Source organism: Zeus faber, assembly GCF_960531495.2.
Source record: "Zeus faber genome assembly, chromosome: 14".
NCBI classification, from domain to species: Eukaryota; Metazoa; Chordata; class Actinopteri; order Zeiformes; family Zeidae; genus Zeus; species Zeus faber.
Genome location: NC_137200.1, coordinates 23098641 through 23115695, shown reverse-complemented (window position 1 = coordinate 23115695; position 17055 = coordinate 23098641). Strand labels below are relative to the sequence as shown.

Genomic DNA, 17055 nt, shown 5'->3' with positions numbered 1-17055 from the left:
ATTTTTGTGCAATTCCATACCCATGCACTTGTTTTTCAATTAAAATATTGCACCTTTAAAGCAATGTTTGGCATTTTTATAATGAAGTGAATCATCACCTTATGTTCCATCGTGTCCCCCTGTCGCTCGTGCTCAGACCAGATCTGGAATTCACACAACACAGTTGTTATTATTATAAAAACTCCCACATTAAAGCAAAAATATAAATGAAATGAACTCTATATAAAACCGAAATTAATCCTAAAAGTAGACATACAATCGTACAGTGACCCCTATCTATGTGGAGGGGGGAAGTATTATATATAGAAATAATTTATGTACAGTATATTCTACATGTGAAATCTATGAATCTAACATAGTGTCAAAAATATTGAATAAATGTAATTAAAATCATATATATGATTAAAATATATATATAATAATAATAAATAAAATGTAGTTTTTTTTAGATGAGTAATGTATTTATAAATAAATATACGTACAGTATGTATAAATGGTGACTTTTACTGTTCAACCAACCTGTTTAGCTATATAATTGGAAAGGCCATTTGACTTCTCTGCATCTGTATATCTTAGCCAGAAGCAATTTATTATATATATATATATATATATATATATATATATATATATATATATATATATATATTATTTTATTTTATTTTATTTTTTTAATTTATTAATTTATTTATTTGTTTGTTTATTTATATATATATATATATATATATATATATATATATCAGTCACATACCATACATGCTCTCCAGGTGCAGCATGAGGTTGACGAAGGCGTCCAGCGACAGCATGCTGTTGAAGTCAGAGTAGTGGAAGGCCAGCATGTCTGCCATGCCCGGGTCGATGGGCGGGGAGGGGATCAACCGCTTGACCGCGTCCCCAGTGAGGCCCCTGCCAGACGCCTCACTCCTGAAGGTGCTCTACGGGGGGGATACAAATATATACATCAAGTGGAGCAGACTGCTGTGATTTACTCCATCTACACTATTTACCAAAGCAAATGAGTTGATCGGTACAGGCTCCTTGTTGGGTTGTGTTTGTTTAATTTCATGTAAGTCATCAATATTCCAGAGGTTTTACCTTGTATATGTCACACTTCTTCCAGAGTTTGACGAAGACGTCGAACTTCAACACCTCCGAACTGAAGCCCTGTTCACACGGAAAGCATCACTTTAGCACTGCACCATTTAAGGTGATGAACCACCAAGGTTCTGGTGAATAATGACACACCACGGGGGGGGGGTTCTCAAATCTTGCACCTGGACCTGGCTACCTCTGGTTAACTGTATAATCAGGGGTCCAGCCCGCAGTGTTACTGTTCGGATTTTTATTATTATTTTTCTCCTCGGCATTTTTTGGGCTAAAAGTGTTTGGAACACGTCAACTGCTGCTAACGACACCCGGTTGAGGTGTCGTTAGAACCGGGACGTCACAGACATCTCGCGGTTCAAGTTTCATCCAAATCGATCCACATACGGAGCAGGAATTAGTGAAAAGCTGATTCAATTTGACTGGATGTAGCAGAACGTTCGTGCATGACCCGCACGCCAAGGTTCTTCAACCTCCAGTCGGGTGGTGGAGCGAGATGAGTTTGTGGAGTAATTATATTATTATGGTTATTATTATTATTATTATTATTTTTTTTTTTTTTTTTTTTTTTATTAATAATAATACTACTACTAATAATACTACTACTACTAATAATAATAGTAATAATAATAATATATATAATATAATAATAATGCCATCTCATCATCACATGAGAACTTTGAAGAAAAAAAAAGTTCCAGCTTGTCCAACTTACATTTAGAATGACGATCATGTTGCTACACACAAACTCAGCAAATTGCCCTGTCTCACTTCCTGTGAAATACACACAGACACACACACACACACACACACACACACACACACACACACGAACACACATGACAGGTTTACATAATGGAATAGTCTTCCTTCAGGAACAGACTGGTGTCATCATCATCGTACAGACTGACCGTCAAAGAAGTTCTCATTGAGGAGCCGGCGGAGCTGGTAACTGCTCAGCACTTTATTCTGCCGCAAAAGAGAAAACATAAGAGATGGACGACTGACAGACAGACAGACAGACAGACAGACAGACAGATAGACAGATAGACAGATAGATAGATAGATAGATAGAACTCACCTGATCAGCGTAACGCATGAACAAGTGGTACAGATCGTCCTTCTCAAGAGGCTTGAATAGAAACAAACATGAAATTATTTAAAAAGATAAACAAAACAAATCAAAATGTAAGTGATTCATTTTATCAAATGTTATTTGTTCCACATCCTACCTTTTCCTCTTCTTCGCTGTGACCGTCTCCCTCGTGGCCACTAAAGGGGACAAAAGGGGGAGAAGGGATTTGAATTCATTATTCCCCTGGTATTTCTATCCCTTTGACCGTTTGTACGGGTATTTAGTCGAATCGTGGCACTTTGCATCGAATCACAATTGAATCTGAAGGGACCTCAATCGACCCTTTGTATTGAAATTGTATCGAGATCGAATCAAAATGGAATCGAAATCCAATCAAGATCCAACCGAAAACGGAACCCGCCCCCCCTAGCCCTGATGTGGCAGGCGTCACAGGATGGCCGCCGGCAGAGAGGCCGGCACGTACTGGACGTCGCTCTGGCGCTGCGTGTAGATGGTCAGGACGAAGTCGGTGCTGATGTCGCTGCGGTCGGTGTAGGGGATGACCACGTACTCCCCGGGCTCCAGGGCGTACATTTCGATCATGTCCCGGTAGCTGACGTAGTCGCTGGTGTGGGTGGGGTAGAAGGGGTAGTTGTAGCGGTCCTGCAGAACATCTACCTTCCCTTTGGGGGTCTGGAAAAAACGATCATATTTATTACATGAACTTGAAGGTATTGTTTTTATGTTTTTATTATTATTATTATTATAATTATCATCTTTTTTTTTGTGTGATATTTTTGGACGGTGTGGAATGCCTTACCCCTGGCGGGATCTGCGGAATTTAAAATGTGGAAAAGAAAATAAGTGAGCACAATTATTTTGCAGCCATGCAAGTTTTCCAGTTGTGACAATAAATAAAATGCATTTGCATTATTGGACGAAAATTAAGGAATTTTTAAACCTCTCACCCCTTGTGCCACATATTTATATAACACACATACAACGCTTATTTCATTTTCAAATAATGGAAAAATAAATCTGGTTTGTTGGTGGAACGCTATCTGAGGAAAAGGAAGCGCTCCTCCTCTTGAGGCGGGGGGACGGTACCTGGTAGAAGCTGACGCCCTTGGCGATTCTGCGGGCTTTGCTCCGGCTCTGGCTGGGCTTGTGCATCAGGGACACCAGGACCTTCTTCTCCCAGAAGAAGGTTTCCGGGTCCTCGTTCTCCGGCTCCTTCACCGTCAGCCGGTACTGGGGGTTCTGCAGGAAGTTCTCTGTGGAGATGATCACGACGGTCGGGGTCTGATCTCTTCATATGTACCGTTGGAATGACTCCGGTGTCAGTGTCAAGGCTTTCGAGATTTCAGACTTTACATGACAGATGAAAGGATGGATGAAAGGATGGATGATGAAAGGATGGATGAGAGGATGGGTGAAAAGATGGATGCTGAGAGGTTGGATGAAAGAAAGAAGGATGAAAGGGTTGATAAAAGAATGGGTGATGAAATTACGATGAAAGGATGGATGGAAGGATAGATAATGAAAGGATGCCTGGTGAAAGGACACACAATGAAAGCATGGGTGAAAGGATGAATAATAAAAGGATGGATGACAGGATGGATGGATGATGAAAGGATGGATGAAAGGATGGAGGATGAAATTATGGATGAAAGGATGGAAGGAAGGATGGATCAACGGATGAAAGGATGGATCGATTAAATGATGGATAACAGGATGGATGGATGACAGGATGGATGGATTGGAAAAAGATGGACGAAAGGATGGATAGATGAAATGATGTATGACAGGATGGATGGCAGAAGGATGGATGGATGATGAAAGGATGGAGGATTAAATGATGGATGAAAGGATGGATGACAGCATGGATGGATGGGTGAAAGGATGGATGAGACAGGTCGGTTGAAAGGATGGATGACAGGAAGGATGGATGGATGATGAAAGGATGGAGGATTAGATGATGGATGACAGGACGGATGACAGCATGGATGGATGGGTGAAAGGATGGATGAGACAGGATGGTTGAAAGGATGGATGACAGGATGGATGACAGGATGGATGGATGGGTGACAGGATGGATGACAGCATGGATGACAGGATGGATGGATGGATATGAAACGGTGTATGACGGGATGGTTGAAACGATGGATTGCAGGATGGATGGATGACAGGATGGATGACAGGGTGGATGACAGGGTGGATGAAAGGATGGATGACGGGATGGTTGAAAGGATGGATGACAGGATGGATGACAGCATGAAAGGATGGATGACAGGATGGATGACAGGATGGTTGAAAGGATGGATGACAGGATGGATGACAGCATGGATGACAGGATGGATAGATGGATATGAAACGGTGTATGACGGGATGGTTGAAAGGATGGATTGCAGGATGGATGGATGACAGGGTGGATGACAGGGTGGAGGACAGTATGGATAGATGGATGACAGGGTGGATGACAGGATGGATGAAAGGATGGATGAATGGATGGATGGAGCTCACTGGAGTAGGGCCCGCCTCCAGCCGACCTCCCCGCCACCCAGCTGCCGTCGTACACCATGCACTTCCACTCGCAGCTCAAATCTCCATCCATGAAGTTGGGGTTCTCACAGCAGATGGACACCATCTGAAAATTGGAACAAAAGTCCTCCAGCTCCATCCTGCGTCGACGGAGAAAATAAGACAAGAGTTATTAGTTATTAGTAATAGTTCCACATGACTTATTCATTTCTTGGATTTCCTTTCAGCTTTATGTATATTGTGTCTAAACTCTTGCTTGTTGTTTATCTTTAGGTTGATATTCATCGGCTGTCGTTGGCTTCACTGTGTGTCGCCTGTTTTTTAAAAATTGTTCATCATTCCTATGTGGGTTCATTACTTATCGTTTATTGTATACAGTACTTCCAATATTTCTATCTTCGAGCAATTTCTTTTTCGCTTGACGCATATTGCCATTTTATTTTCACTATTTTCTGGGTATTCATGAGGAGGAGGAAACCACCTTCCCCTGCTTCACCGAGCTCCATGTTTCTCACCAGAATTCTCCGTCCTCGTGCTTGGTGAGTTTCTCCCGATCTGCAGCGCCGACTCGACCCCACATGTACGAGCTGAGCACGTGGTGGAAAGGATTATAGAGACAGTACAAACCAATAAAGATAGCAATTTTAACAACGACAGCTTGATGTTTCACGATTAGAGTTCACTGTTTCGATTGATATACATTCCTGTCATATGCGATCATGAAACATATCAAATCCATGGGGGAGGCGGCACAAACCATGTCTTCCCTTTGCAATCTCATACACTGCTATCTTGAAAGCATTACGTACTTGTCGCTCCATTTTCCATTCCACTCCTGCCGCCCCCAAGGATTCAAAAGCCGCACCAGCCTGGATGTGGTGCCGTCGTGGTTCACCTGAAGATAAAATAACCAACGTCAGTGTTGTCTGTAAGACCTCCAAATCAGTGGGGGGTTTTTTTTCGACCGCGGGCACACGAGTGCGACGTGAGCCGGGTGTCCCGCCAAGCAGTTTGAAATCACACTCAACGAGAAAACAAACGACGGAAATGGGCTTTTTTTTTTTTTTTTTTTCGCGTTTGCAAGAACTAAAGCGCCAGGCTGCACCGCAGCAGCCCCGTGTTCGTCAGGACAAGTTGCGGGTTCGACAGGGTCGTCGGCGGTGGCAGAAAGAAAGAGCCTACCTCGGTGACTCCTGTGATGGAGTAGGCGTGGGAGTACACCAGTCCACTGTCGGCCACGGAGTTGATGATTCGGTTCTGAAACAAACGGAAACAGGATGGCAGGTCAGGGCCGGCGGGAGGCTGCTCCGCGCGGCAGAATCCCGGTGTCTGTGTTCCTCACGCCGCCGCTGCTGAAGGTCCCGCAGCAGATGAGCGACTGGCACCGGGTGGCCCTGGACAGGAACTGCCACAGCTCCTCGTCGTGGTGGGCGTCGTGCTTGGCTTTGACCTGGTAGTCCATGGTCACGCCGCCGCAGAAGTCCTTGAAGGCCTCGGACGGGATGCCGCCGTTCATGTCGTGGTACGACCCGCAGAGCCTGGCCGGCACGGACACACACTTTATGACCGTATACAATACAACTGGTCATAACCAATACATATGAACCGAAAAATTATCAAGAAATTAGAAAAGATTGGCCCAACGCAATGACACTTAAAGTGAACTCCAAGATCCCCAAAGCGTACAATACATTAATATATTAATGCATTGATGCAATACATTAAACAATAAGAAATACTCTGCTTTCCATCTATTAATGTATTTTAATTCTATCTATCCATATCTATCTATCGCTCATATCTCACCATATCTATTAATTCATTTCACCCCCCTGTGAAATACTCTGCACGGCCACTTTAAAAAATATATATATATTAAAATGATTCATAAACATTTCCATATGCTACTCTGCATATATATATACTGTATATCTTTGGGCTGTCAAAGTGGATGTGTGAATAAAAGTAATACAAGTCATTTGATACACATGTAATACATTTGCCATCAACACATTTGGGGAACTGCAGAGCATCCACAACTGAATTATTAGTATTTATTCATTGTAATAATTTATGTTTTTATTATTATTATTATTATTATTATTATTATTATTATTATTATTATTATTCTCCGTGCTTTAATATAGCATTTCATGTAAACAGGGCTGTTTGTGTTGGGCGGCTTGTTTATGGTGAAAGTGGCATTAAATACTTTTTGATAAAGATCATTCTGTGTTTCTGTTCTCACTCATCAAATCATCGTATGGCTATAACTCAATGTAAAAATCTCTGTTTCAGGTCGAATATGATCACATTTTAAAAATGTGATTAATCACGATCAATCCCTATCGTGCGACTAATCATGATTAAATATTTTAATCGTTTGACAGCCCCTAAATAGATACAGTATGCAGAATACAGTATAAATATATACCGTATATATATATATATATAAACGGATGCAATCTGTGCAATATAAGAATATAGGAATTGCTTTATTAATAATAATAATAATAATAATAATAATGATGAAATATTGGAATGAAATATTACTAAAAAACATAATAACAGCTTGTGAAACCATTCCCATACTTGGCATAGGCTTTTTCCAGCAGGGGGCCCCAGAATTCGTTCCCACTCTTGGTTTTCACAGACAGCAGCTGACCGTAGAACACGGGCAGGAGGTCGTCGATGACCACGTCCACCCACTTTCCAAACCTCCAGAACTGAAACGGAGGCGAAGAGAAGACATTTCACACCAGCTAGAGCCGCTGTGAACTTGAGCTGCAAGACTCGCAAACAAGAAAAAACACATATTTGAGATGGCCCAGGAGTCTGGAGTCACTACGAGTCTAGGAGGTTTGAGATTGTGAATGAAATGATTTTTGAAATGAACCGACTCTTTTGACTCGTTTACACCAACTCAATGGAACCAACGGGGAGTCGGAAAATTTGGAGAGAAACAAATCTCCCAAATGAGCCAAACTTCTAACCACTGACGTGAGCAAACGCTACTTTGAATGTCCTCAATTATCAAACTATTTGGGACGCGTTGGTGTTGTACTTGTCGTCTGTTCTCACCCTGAAGTGGAAAATCCCGGCGTAATCCTTGTCGAAGGACTGGTCCATCGGAACAACTTGCACCAGGAGGTTTTTCTGGAAAGTCAGGGAACCAATCGCAGCCAGGAACCAGCAGTTACCTGAGAAGTCAAAGACAGCGCATGTGAGCGGCGCCTCGCATTCGGAGCCGTTCCATTTTTAGTCGAGTGACGAGCAACGAAAAAGAGAGAAATCTTTGCTTACCAACCATCCCTTGACCAAAATCTAATCTCGAAGCTCCATCAAAGGTGAAATGGATGTCACCGTCGAAGATTTCCTGCACCAAAACACACCATGCCATTTAATTTCATGTATAAATACTCTACAGCTCTGAAAAGTACTCCATTCCGGTTGATCCATAGCAGCGAGCAGCTGCCAGTTATTTCGAAATAATGGCCGTCGACCTGTCAATAACTGCTGTTGCCGTGGGCAACTACTTCTCCGCCTGGTTACACATCTCTTGCGAAAGTGGCGCCGTCCTGAGACGCTACCTAGCGACTGGTTTGGGAGACGTCCAGCTCTTATTCTTAAAAGCTGCGTTGGAAGTGATGGTTATTTGTTTTGCGTCGTTTTGGGTTGGCGCCTGGTGCTCGGCGCAGAGGTGCACGGCGAGCACAGACCTACTGAGTGATCTGGAAATATAGGAGCGATGAAGTGAAGCTGGAACCCCCCCCCCCTCCCATTGGATAGAAGAGCAGAGCCCCACGGGTGGATGCAGGGGCGGTGGAGGGACAGCAACACAGCAGGCGCAGCAGGCGGAGCAGGAGGCGCTGGCCGCTCAAACAGGCCGACCCGTCGCTGAGCTGTCTGACGGAACCAGCTCGGCCAGCGACGTGTCGTTCAAGGGCAGGGTCAGAGCAAGCACGTCAAAGGTCGGAGTGCTTCCTCCACCACTGACGGCCGTGCAGTAAGCGGGATGCACCGCCAGTATTGCAAAATAACTGACAGATTTGGAATTTATATACATTATGTACAGGGATGGGAGGGTTATTTACCGCCGGACGTTTCCACTCCACCTCCTCAAACTGCCAGTCGGCCAGACTCGACAGCTCCCCCAGGGAGTCGGTGTTCGGGGGGAAGGTTTCGTCCACGAACAGACTCCTGCGCCTCCGGTTCAGCCGCTTCAGCTGCATGAAGTCCTGGCTGTTGAACTTCTCGGGGTTGGACGGGCTCCCCACGCTGCCGTCCTGGTAGCGCAGGTTGACGATGCCCGTGCACGATTCAGGCATGATGGGTCTGGGATGGAGAGAATGAGAGAAGGTAGAGAACAGATTGAACTGAATGGATGCACCTGATTCGAGAGATAGATGGATAGATGGATAGATGGATAGATAGATAGATGGATAGATGGATAGATGGATAGATAGATAGATGGATAGATGGATAGATGGATAGATGGATAGATGGATAGATGGATAGATAGATAGATGGATAGATAGATAGATAGATAGATGGATAGATGGATAGATGGATAGATGGATAGATGGATAGATGTTCTTACCTCAAGTCTCTTCAACACAAGTCTTGTGTCTCTTCGTCCTCAGTTGTGTCTCATTTATACTGGTTCTGGGACTTGGAGCCCCAGTGGGTTGGCCCCCAGTGGGACCGCCCCCAGTGGGACGTGGTGTGCCTGTGGGGACCGGCCCCCAGTGTGTTATGTATGTATGTATGTATGTATGCATGTATGTATGTATGTATGAACAAACTTATGTATGTATGTATGTATGTATGTATGTATGTATGAACAAACTTATGTATGTATGCATGTATGTTTGAATATATTAAAAAATATGTATGTATTCAGGCTGTGTATGTAAAACTAGTCACACACACAAGACGGATTGTACATTCTAACTTGTAACTTCACAAAATACTAATCACAAGACTTTCAGAACTAAAGTACTGTTGTTATTTTAAAAGGTGACTCTGGAAAGATCAAACCACAAAATGTTTTTATGGAGTAATTTTTACATCATTTTGCTCATTTTGTTCCCAATCCTTATTTCCTGAGACGCCCCCTTTCACACGTGTTACAAACTGTACTTTTACTTTTTCTTTTTAAACCTTTTTTAATTTATTTTTTATAGCAGCTGTTTTGTTCTGAATTTGTTCTATTTTAAAGGTTTAGATAGATAGATAGATAGATAGATAGATAGATAGATAGATAGATAGATTGATGGATAAATTGATAGATAGAATCACATAAAGTGCCTTTCATTCAGAACAGAACAGAACTGCGAACGTCCTGCACCGCAGAGAGCAGATTTACAGGCCTCACATTAATAATAAATAATAACTGTGTGTCACAGATGTTGCAGCGTGTTATTAATGTGTCATTTCTTCACAGCTTGTTATGAGGATTTGGGGAGTGAACAACGACATTTTCAACATTACAGATCTTGACACTTTTGGCCTCGGGTGAAACATGGCATTTTTCTGTCACGTAAGATGTCAGCCATGAATGCATCCACTCGTCAGGAGGTTTCTCAGTGGAGTGGAAGGTTCACACTGTCCCAGACCACTGTGGGAGGGAGATAATCACACCTGTCAGCACTTTTCCAATATGCAAAGCAGCAGCACGGCTGTGGAATGTAAAGGCTGGCGAGCAGGATGTTGTTACGACACTCCAGGTAGGTTCAGGAGGTAGAGCGCCGTCTGCTCTGGTTTGGTTCGATCCCCTGGTAGCATATTGAAGTATGCCGGACTTGACCTCGAGCCAAACACAGAACCCTGAAGAACTTCGCCCTTGGTTGTAGGTTCAAGTCTCAGACAAATCTGGTCCAAAGGTCCAAGTCAGCCTCGAATGGTGAACAGTAAACAGGAACCAGTGGCGGGTTCGACAGGAAAACTGACTGTAGACAAGCAGCGGTTTGGAGAAGGCGGCTAGAGTGCTGGAGCTCCATAGTCCTCCATTGTCCCACTACAGATGGACTTGAACGGTGGGAAGGGTTGCGATTTGGATGCGGGGGGGTTGGGGGGAGGGCAGTCCAATCTGAACTGTCTGACTCTTGTGCTCCTTCTTTTTGCCCATAGCCAACACGTGTTTGAAACCAAGGTGGCATCCATCCATGGTACCAGATCAACCAAAGGTTAATCCTTGGCATTCCATCAGAACCCAGGAGGCATATGTTGTGGACACTCTGGTGATGGGGGCAGGTTAGGAACTGAAGCAGGTGGAGTCAGAATGAGAGAACTGAGATCCTGTTGGTGGGCCTTCAAGCAGAAGAGAGAATCCTTCCAGTCTTGGCTGGCACGTTGGACAACATCACAGATATTCAGGAATTTTCCACTCCAGTCCACACGTGTTTCATGGATCTGCTTTTAACCTGATAATGAAATGAATCAGACGACTCCCTGTGGTGTGAAGCATCGCTAAAGCCTGCCCATCGCCTTGAGGATCATCTCATCAATCTACCTCTATCAACTGTGAACTGGTTACCCTCCTCCTGCTATAAAACCCAGAACCCACTCTCTGTGACACTGTTGTCACTTCTGGGCCACCGCAGGTAGACCTGAAATCACGTCCTGCAAAACAATGTGAGGGCAGAGTTTGATCACATCCATCACCGTGTCCTCGAGCGTCGCTTAAGGCAGCTTTGGTCTTTCTCCTGCTAATTATAGGCATAATTTCTCAGACCTTGCAGGGACTTGTTAATCTTCTGGACTCAATGTGCGGAGCCACATTCATTGGACGACACGTCGCTCATTCTTTTACACCAAAGCTGTTTAAATGTGAGAACCTGTTGTGTTCTCTCATGGACAGGTTCGTGACTCTGCTCCGGGTTTCAGTTCCCCGCTGCCCCTGAGACTGTATTTAAAACTGATTCATTTTAGGGTTCAAAACCGGTTTTTGGCCAACACGCCTCCATTTTCCACCTATCAACGAAGACAAACGAAGCTACATGCAAATTATCTTGCAGACACAAAACACATCATATGTGATATATCTATGCGAAATAAATACTTATCTGCTTGGTAGAAACAAAGTTGAACACATCTTCCAGGCAGAGTTTGCTGGTGTGATTTCAGGAATTGATGGATATTTGTTGAATTTCAAGATGGGTTCACTATTACATGTTATTCTACTGAAATCTAGTATAGTGTTTAAGTGTTTGATTTGCAGTGTTTTGTTTTACACGACACAGAAAGTCAATGTCAGGAAGATAGAGGTATGTTAAAATGCATTATGTGGTATTTTTTGGCAGCAGACAGGTTTTGTGCCTGTCCTTTAAGTTGTTGAAAAGGAACATAATGGGTCCCCTTTCAGACAAGTGTAACTCAAAACCGGAGACAACCTCTCCCTTTCCATATTTAATATCGAGATGGTCTTTTATCTCTCAGGACAGGACAGGCCAGGACTCCAGCCCGGCCGGCGGGAGGCCCACACAGTCTTCCGGGTAATTGTGTTTACTTAAAAGGTGAGCAATCTCACAATATGAAGTGGGAAAGCCCTGTTGATTTTCATAACTGTAATTCTATCTTATGCTCATGCTGTAGCTCTGATCCATTACTCATGTCTGGACCCAATAAAAAAATAAAATAAAAAATAAAAATAAAAAAAAACACTTTCATGTGCATAAAGCCACCAACTTCCCTTTTTGGGAAGCAGCACCCAGCTGCTCTTCTGCTGGAATAGACCAATTATATGAAATGTACATATTTATTTAATTTAGGTTTTGAAACATTTTAGTGGCACCTGGCTAGCTCAGTTCAAAAACACTTCACTTTCCCTTGGAAATAAAGGAAAGTGAAATTAGAATTTACAATAATTCACTTTGAAAGACTCAGGAGAAATGAATTTTGTAGAATCAAATTTATTGCACAAATCCAGCAACTCCAGCGACGTAGAATCCATACGGGCCAACTCCTGCACAAGAACAGAAACCTGTTCAGAATCAACTTTATAATGTTAAACAACATTTTCAGCAGCATAAACATGATTCAGAAAACCAAATATCGCCACTGAACAATCAGACGGTAATTCCAGCTGTTTCAGTTTGGATTTCATCAGCATCACATTAATAAGACTTAATAAAAATAAACTTTCTTCCAGGAAGTCAGTACCATTAATAAAATGACACCTGCCTGGCGCACAACGTCATCGGAGCCTTTCCAGGAAGTTTCCTTCTCTCAGTGGAATCCTAAAATTAAAATCACAACCTTGTTAAACAAACTCACTCTATTTTTAGGAAACTGTTTAACTTCAACCTCAAGTTCAGAAAACTAGCATCAACACTGAACAATCTGACGGTAATTCCAGCATTAGTTTAGAATTTCATCACAACATTGGAGGCTTCCCTTCAAAATAGTCTGTTAAATGTAGTTAAAACTCACCTTTTAAAAATGAAACGAAGAAGCGGAACCAAATATTGACCCTTTAACAGAAAGGAGAGTATTACATTTAAGTGGATTATAAATTCGAATTTAAGAGCTTCAGCAAAGCTTCAGAGTAAGTTCCATCGGATTGCACTTTATAAAACAATTAGCAAAAGATACAGAACACATTTATTAGAATTATACATATTAATTGAACATTCTGGAGCAATATTGCATGTAGTAATTCACAACAAAATCTAAAAGTAGAAGTGGTAAATTGAAATCGCCAAAGTTGTATTTTTTGCATTTTGCAATCAGCCAAACACACTACATTGAACGCATCAGCTCATAGCTGTGAGATGTCAACGTCACCGCCATATTGAAACGGGCACGACTCGCCTGTATACAAATACAAGTCAACAGGGAGCTGTGGTGCTTCTGGATAAAGGGCACTACAACGTCTACATTTCTCAACTGATCCAAGTCCATGCCTTTTTATACTCAAGGGTTTGTTCTACCTGGGTTAGGTTGCTCCAGCGTCTGCAGTGGATTCAGACATCCCTCCTAGAAGAAAATGATGCAGCTTTACATAAACGTGCCATTTGAGGGACATTGAATGGCAACCGCATCCTTGAGTTCAGAAAACTAGGATCAACACTGAACAGTCTGACGGTAATTCCAGCATTAGTTTTTAGATATCATCACAACTGCGTTTGGGAGATTCCAGTCCTTATATAGTTTCGCTCACCTTTAGGTCTAGCGTCAGGATTCCGTTTTTGCCCACCAATCGGACCTACGGCAGAGGTGAAAATTAACATTTTCATAGACTAGAGTGTAATACAGCCAACAAACAGCACAAGCAGATTATCTCAGAAATTTTGTAAAAAAAAACATCGTCAGTTGTCGCATCGGACGGCACTTCCTATACAAGGTTTTCATCACAGAAACTGGGAGCAAAGCACGGGTAACTGGTTTCCATTTCCTAGTAAAACTCACCTCTGGTCATAGAAGGAGCCAACGTCCATCAATGGAGTCGAACAAGATTGAGGTTCACCTGGAATTCAAGTTGGATAGGTAGGAAACTTAAATCATCCTCAGAAAGACACTTGAGTCACGCAATATACTCAAAAGTCTGAAATTCAACACATGCAATAGTAAAGAAATGTAAAAGAATTAGGCCATAAACATACAAAGATCTGCAATCTAAATAAAATTAATTAGGCCGTTAACTTAACCTACAAAACACCCAATTTAAATAGATTGTAGGCAATAAAATGTAAACCTAATAAATTAACTCCCAAATAAGAAACAGTGTCATTACAGATTTATAGTAATTCATTTTTGTACTGAAGACCAACCTGGTGCACAGTGCCCCCTGCTGGAGAGTTCATATCCTGCAGCAGACGCTCAGACGAGACCCTCCTGGACGGAGGGGAATTGAAAAGGGTCAAAACTTTGCTCGTTGTCAAGTACTTTGTGCAGCTGTAGTCCCCCTCAAGGTCAGAAAACTAGGATCAACACTGAACAATCTGACGGTAATTCCAGCATTAGTTTTTAGATATCATCACAACATTAGAGGGGTTTTCTTTTTTTTTTGGTTTACATAATTCAAGTTAAGAGATGTCTCACCCAAGTAATGTGAGCCCAAGAGGGGACGAGCATCCTGCAGGAGCAGAATCAACCGATATTCACCTTTAAGGAGGGAAAGCTCAAGATTAATGGATAATAAGCGATTGACTCGTTTTATTTGCTGTTATCTACATTTCCTAGATTAAATCGTCAACTTTATTTTCACTAGATAACAGCTCACACAACCGGAGGTAGACAAACATTAATTGCAAGTGTAATGGGAATTGCGCACGTTTATATGAAGATGTATGTAGTACGGAGTTCGCTAAATTAGACAAAACACGAATTCAACTAAACATTTAAGCCAAGTAACTATTGACACCTATATACTAAACATTTAAGCCAAGTAACTATTGACACTTATATAACATCGAGCAAACCTTAATTTGAAGTGAAAAGTTTAGTGGAGAAGGTCACCGGGTCCTGGTTGCTCCGAGGCCTACACAGCTCGTTCAGACCGGGCGTTCTGAGGCGTTCGGCTACGCGGCGTTTCGGTAACGGAGCCATTTTAGCCACAAAACACGCGGCTTAAACTGTCGCCTAAGGAAGGTTTTTGGCAACGGGAAATATAAGGAGCTGCGGACGAGAAGCGGGGACAGCGTCGTGGCTGCCTGCGAGCTCTGCGGGAGCGGACGCGCACACACACGCGGGGCAAAGGGGCGGCAGGAGAGAGGGCGACGGCAGCGTGGTGCCCGGTATTTATACGCTACCGTTACAGGAAATAAACGTAATCACGCAGCGACCGAATAGCGGAAGTGGTTTAAAACGTGGGAAAATATTAAAAAAAACCAAAATGTTTTTCTTTTTTCTGTGTTGTTATTTTTTTTCTTTCCGTCTTCATTCATTTATCTATATTTTTTTTTATTTCAAAGTAATGTTCAGAGGCTTATAAATAATAAATGCCACAGTAAAACCTCTTGTTATTTTGGGTTCTGATGCTGCGCAGGGACAAGTTGCTGTTCCAGATACTTTCAGGCTTCAAAACCTTTCCTCATCTTTCTTACAATGACAATAAGGGGCCGCTCTGCGGGATGGACCCCTTATGAGGATAACACGCATCATAATAATTATTACAAGGATAATAACACATTTAATAATACTTCTAATAATGATAATAACACATATAATAATAATGATAATAACACATATTAAAATTATTATAAAAATGATAATAACACATATAATAATAATGATGATAATAACACATATTAAAATTATTATAAAAATGATAATAACATATAATAATAAAGATAATAATACATATTAAAATTATTATAAAAATGATAATAACACATTTGATCATAATGGTAATAATGATAATAACACATTTAATAATAATTACAATAATGAAAATAACACATATAATAATAATAATTTTATCAATGGTAATAAAATATATTAATAATTATAAAAATGATAATAACTTATTGATTGATTGATTGATTTTTTTTGTTTATTTATTTATTATTTATTATTTTCTTTTTTTTGAACCTGTGCTGTCAGCATGCTGGCCATACAACACCGAGTAATTGTATGCTATGGCATCTAGGACGGAGTTAGCCTGCAAGTGGAGTTAAACTTCTCAACCTGCAATGCAACTCTTTATTCATTCTTAAATCATCAACTGCTGCGATAACTCTGTCCTGTGGACGACCTGTGAGATGACCAGAGCACAGTTGTTGGTTATACAGAACCACCACCAACCCCCCTTTTTGGAGAACTACCTTATGATGTTTGGGTCTATAAACAACTGATCACTACTCCAAGAGGGGGAGATTCACCACAGGTGAGACAATTAAACATAGAACCAAACAACATTTACACAAAAACATCAACATTGGACGACAACATGTTAATTAATCAGGTCCAGGAAAACTGGAACAACAACTGGTCATGTGGCCTCTTCCTGCCATAGTTAATGCAGTAAATGAGGGAGGAAAGGAGAGGAATGCAACCAGGAGGGTGCTGGGGTGCCTTCAGTGTGCACGTGTGTGTGATTGGACCGTGTGAGGTGTCCACCGGGCTGAGTGTACAGGACTTATCCCAATTGGTTCTGGTGTACAAGATCGGTATTATGTCTTGGCGCCTCCAAGCAGTGACAAGCCGACATCCCACCTGAACCGCCCGCCCCGCAGGAGAGCCGGCGGGACCCCCATGCCCACCAATGCCCGCGCAAGGGCGACAGCCACCCCACCACAGCTGATCAGACTCCCCAGATCTCACATGCCCCAAAACAATACGACAGTGCCCCGATTTAGGAAGACTCAAGTGTTAAATGATGGAGTTATGTCAGT

General features: G+C 42.2%; 1 protein-coding gene and 1 long non-coding RNA gene across 3 annotated transcripts; both read right to left on the bottom strand.

Moving 5' to 3' along the window:
• Positions 1 to 132: 132 nt before the first annotated feature.
• LOC307239955 (calpain-1 catalytic subunit-like) lies at positions 133 to 9045 on the bottom strand (the record flags this gene model as incomplete). The annotated part of the gene is made up of 18 exons (XM_080013531.1): positions 133 to 143; positions 749 to 932; positions 1093 to 1161; positions 2005 to 2070; positions 2183 to 2233; positions 2334 to 2373; positions 2628 to 2869; positions 2997 to 3008; positions 3284 to 3450; positions 4700 to 4857; positions 5233 to 5304; positions 5527 to 5612; positions 5900 to 5974; positions 6060 to 6255; positions 7310 to 7443; positions 7799 to 7917; positions 8021 to 8093; positions 8812 to 9045. The coding sequence occupies 18 exons, from the start codon at positions 9043 to 9045 to the stop codon at positions 133 to 135; spliced, it is 1989 nt and encodes a 662-aa protein (XP_079869657.1).
• Positions 9046 to 12610: 3565 nt separating this feature from the next.
• Positions 12611 to 15417, bottom strand: LOC307240615. Of its 2 annotated transcripts, none has more exons than XR_013844518.1 (9): positions 15142 to 15417; positions 14762 to 14824; positions 14491 to 14554; positions 14129 to 14186; positions 13881 to 13925; positions 13651 to 13696; positions 13151 to 13191; positions 12902 to 12957; positions 12611 to 12683 (listed from the first exon to the last, which is right to left on the bottom strand). It is a non-coding gene; the product is annotated as an uncharacterized lncRNA (long non-coding RNA). The 2 variants fall into 2 exon arrangements; XR_013844519.1 differs by having other exon boundaries at positions 12618 to 12683; positions 12881 to 12957.
• Positions 15418 to 17055: the final 1638 nt, after the last annotated feature.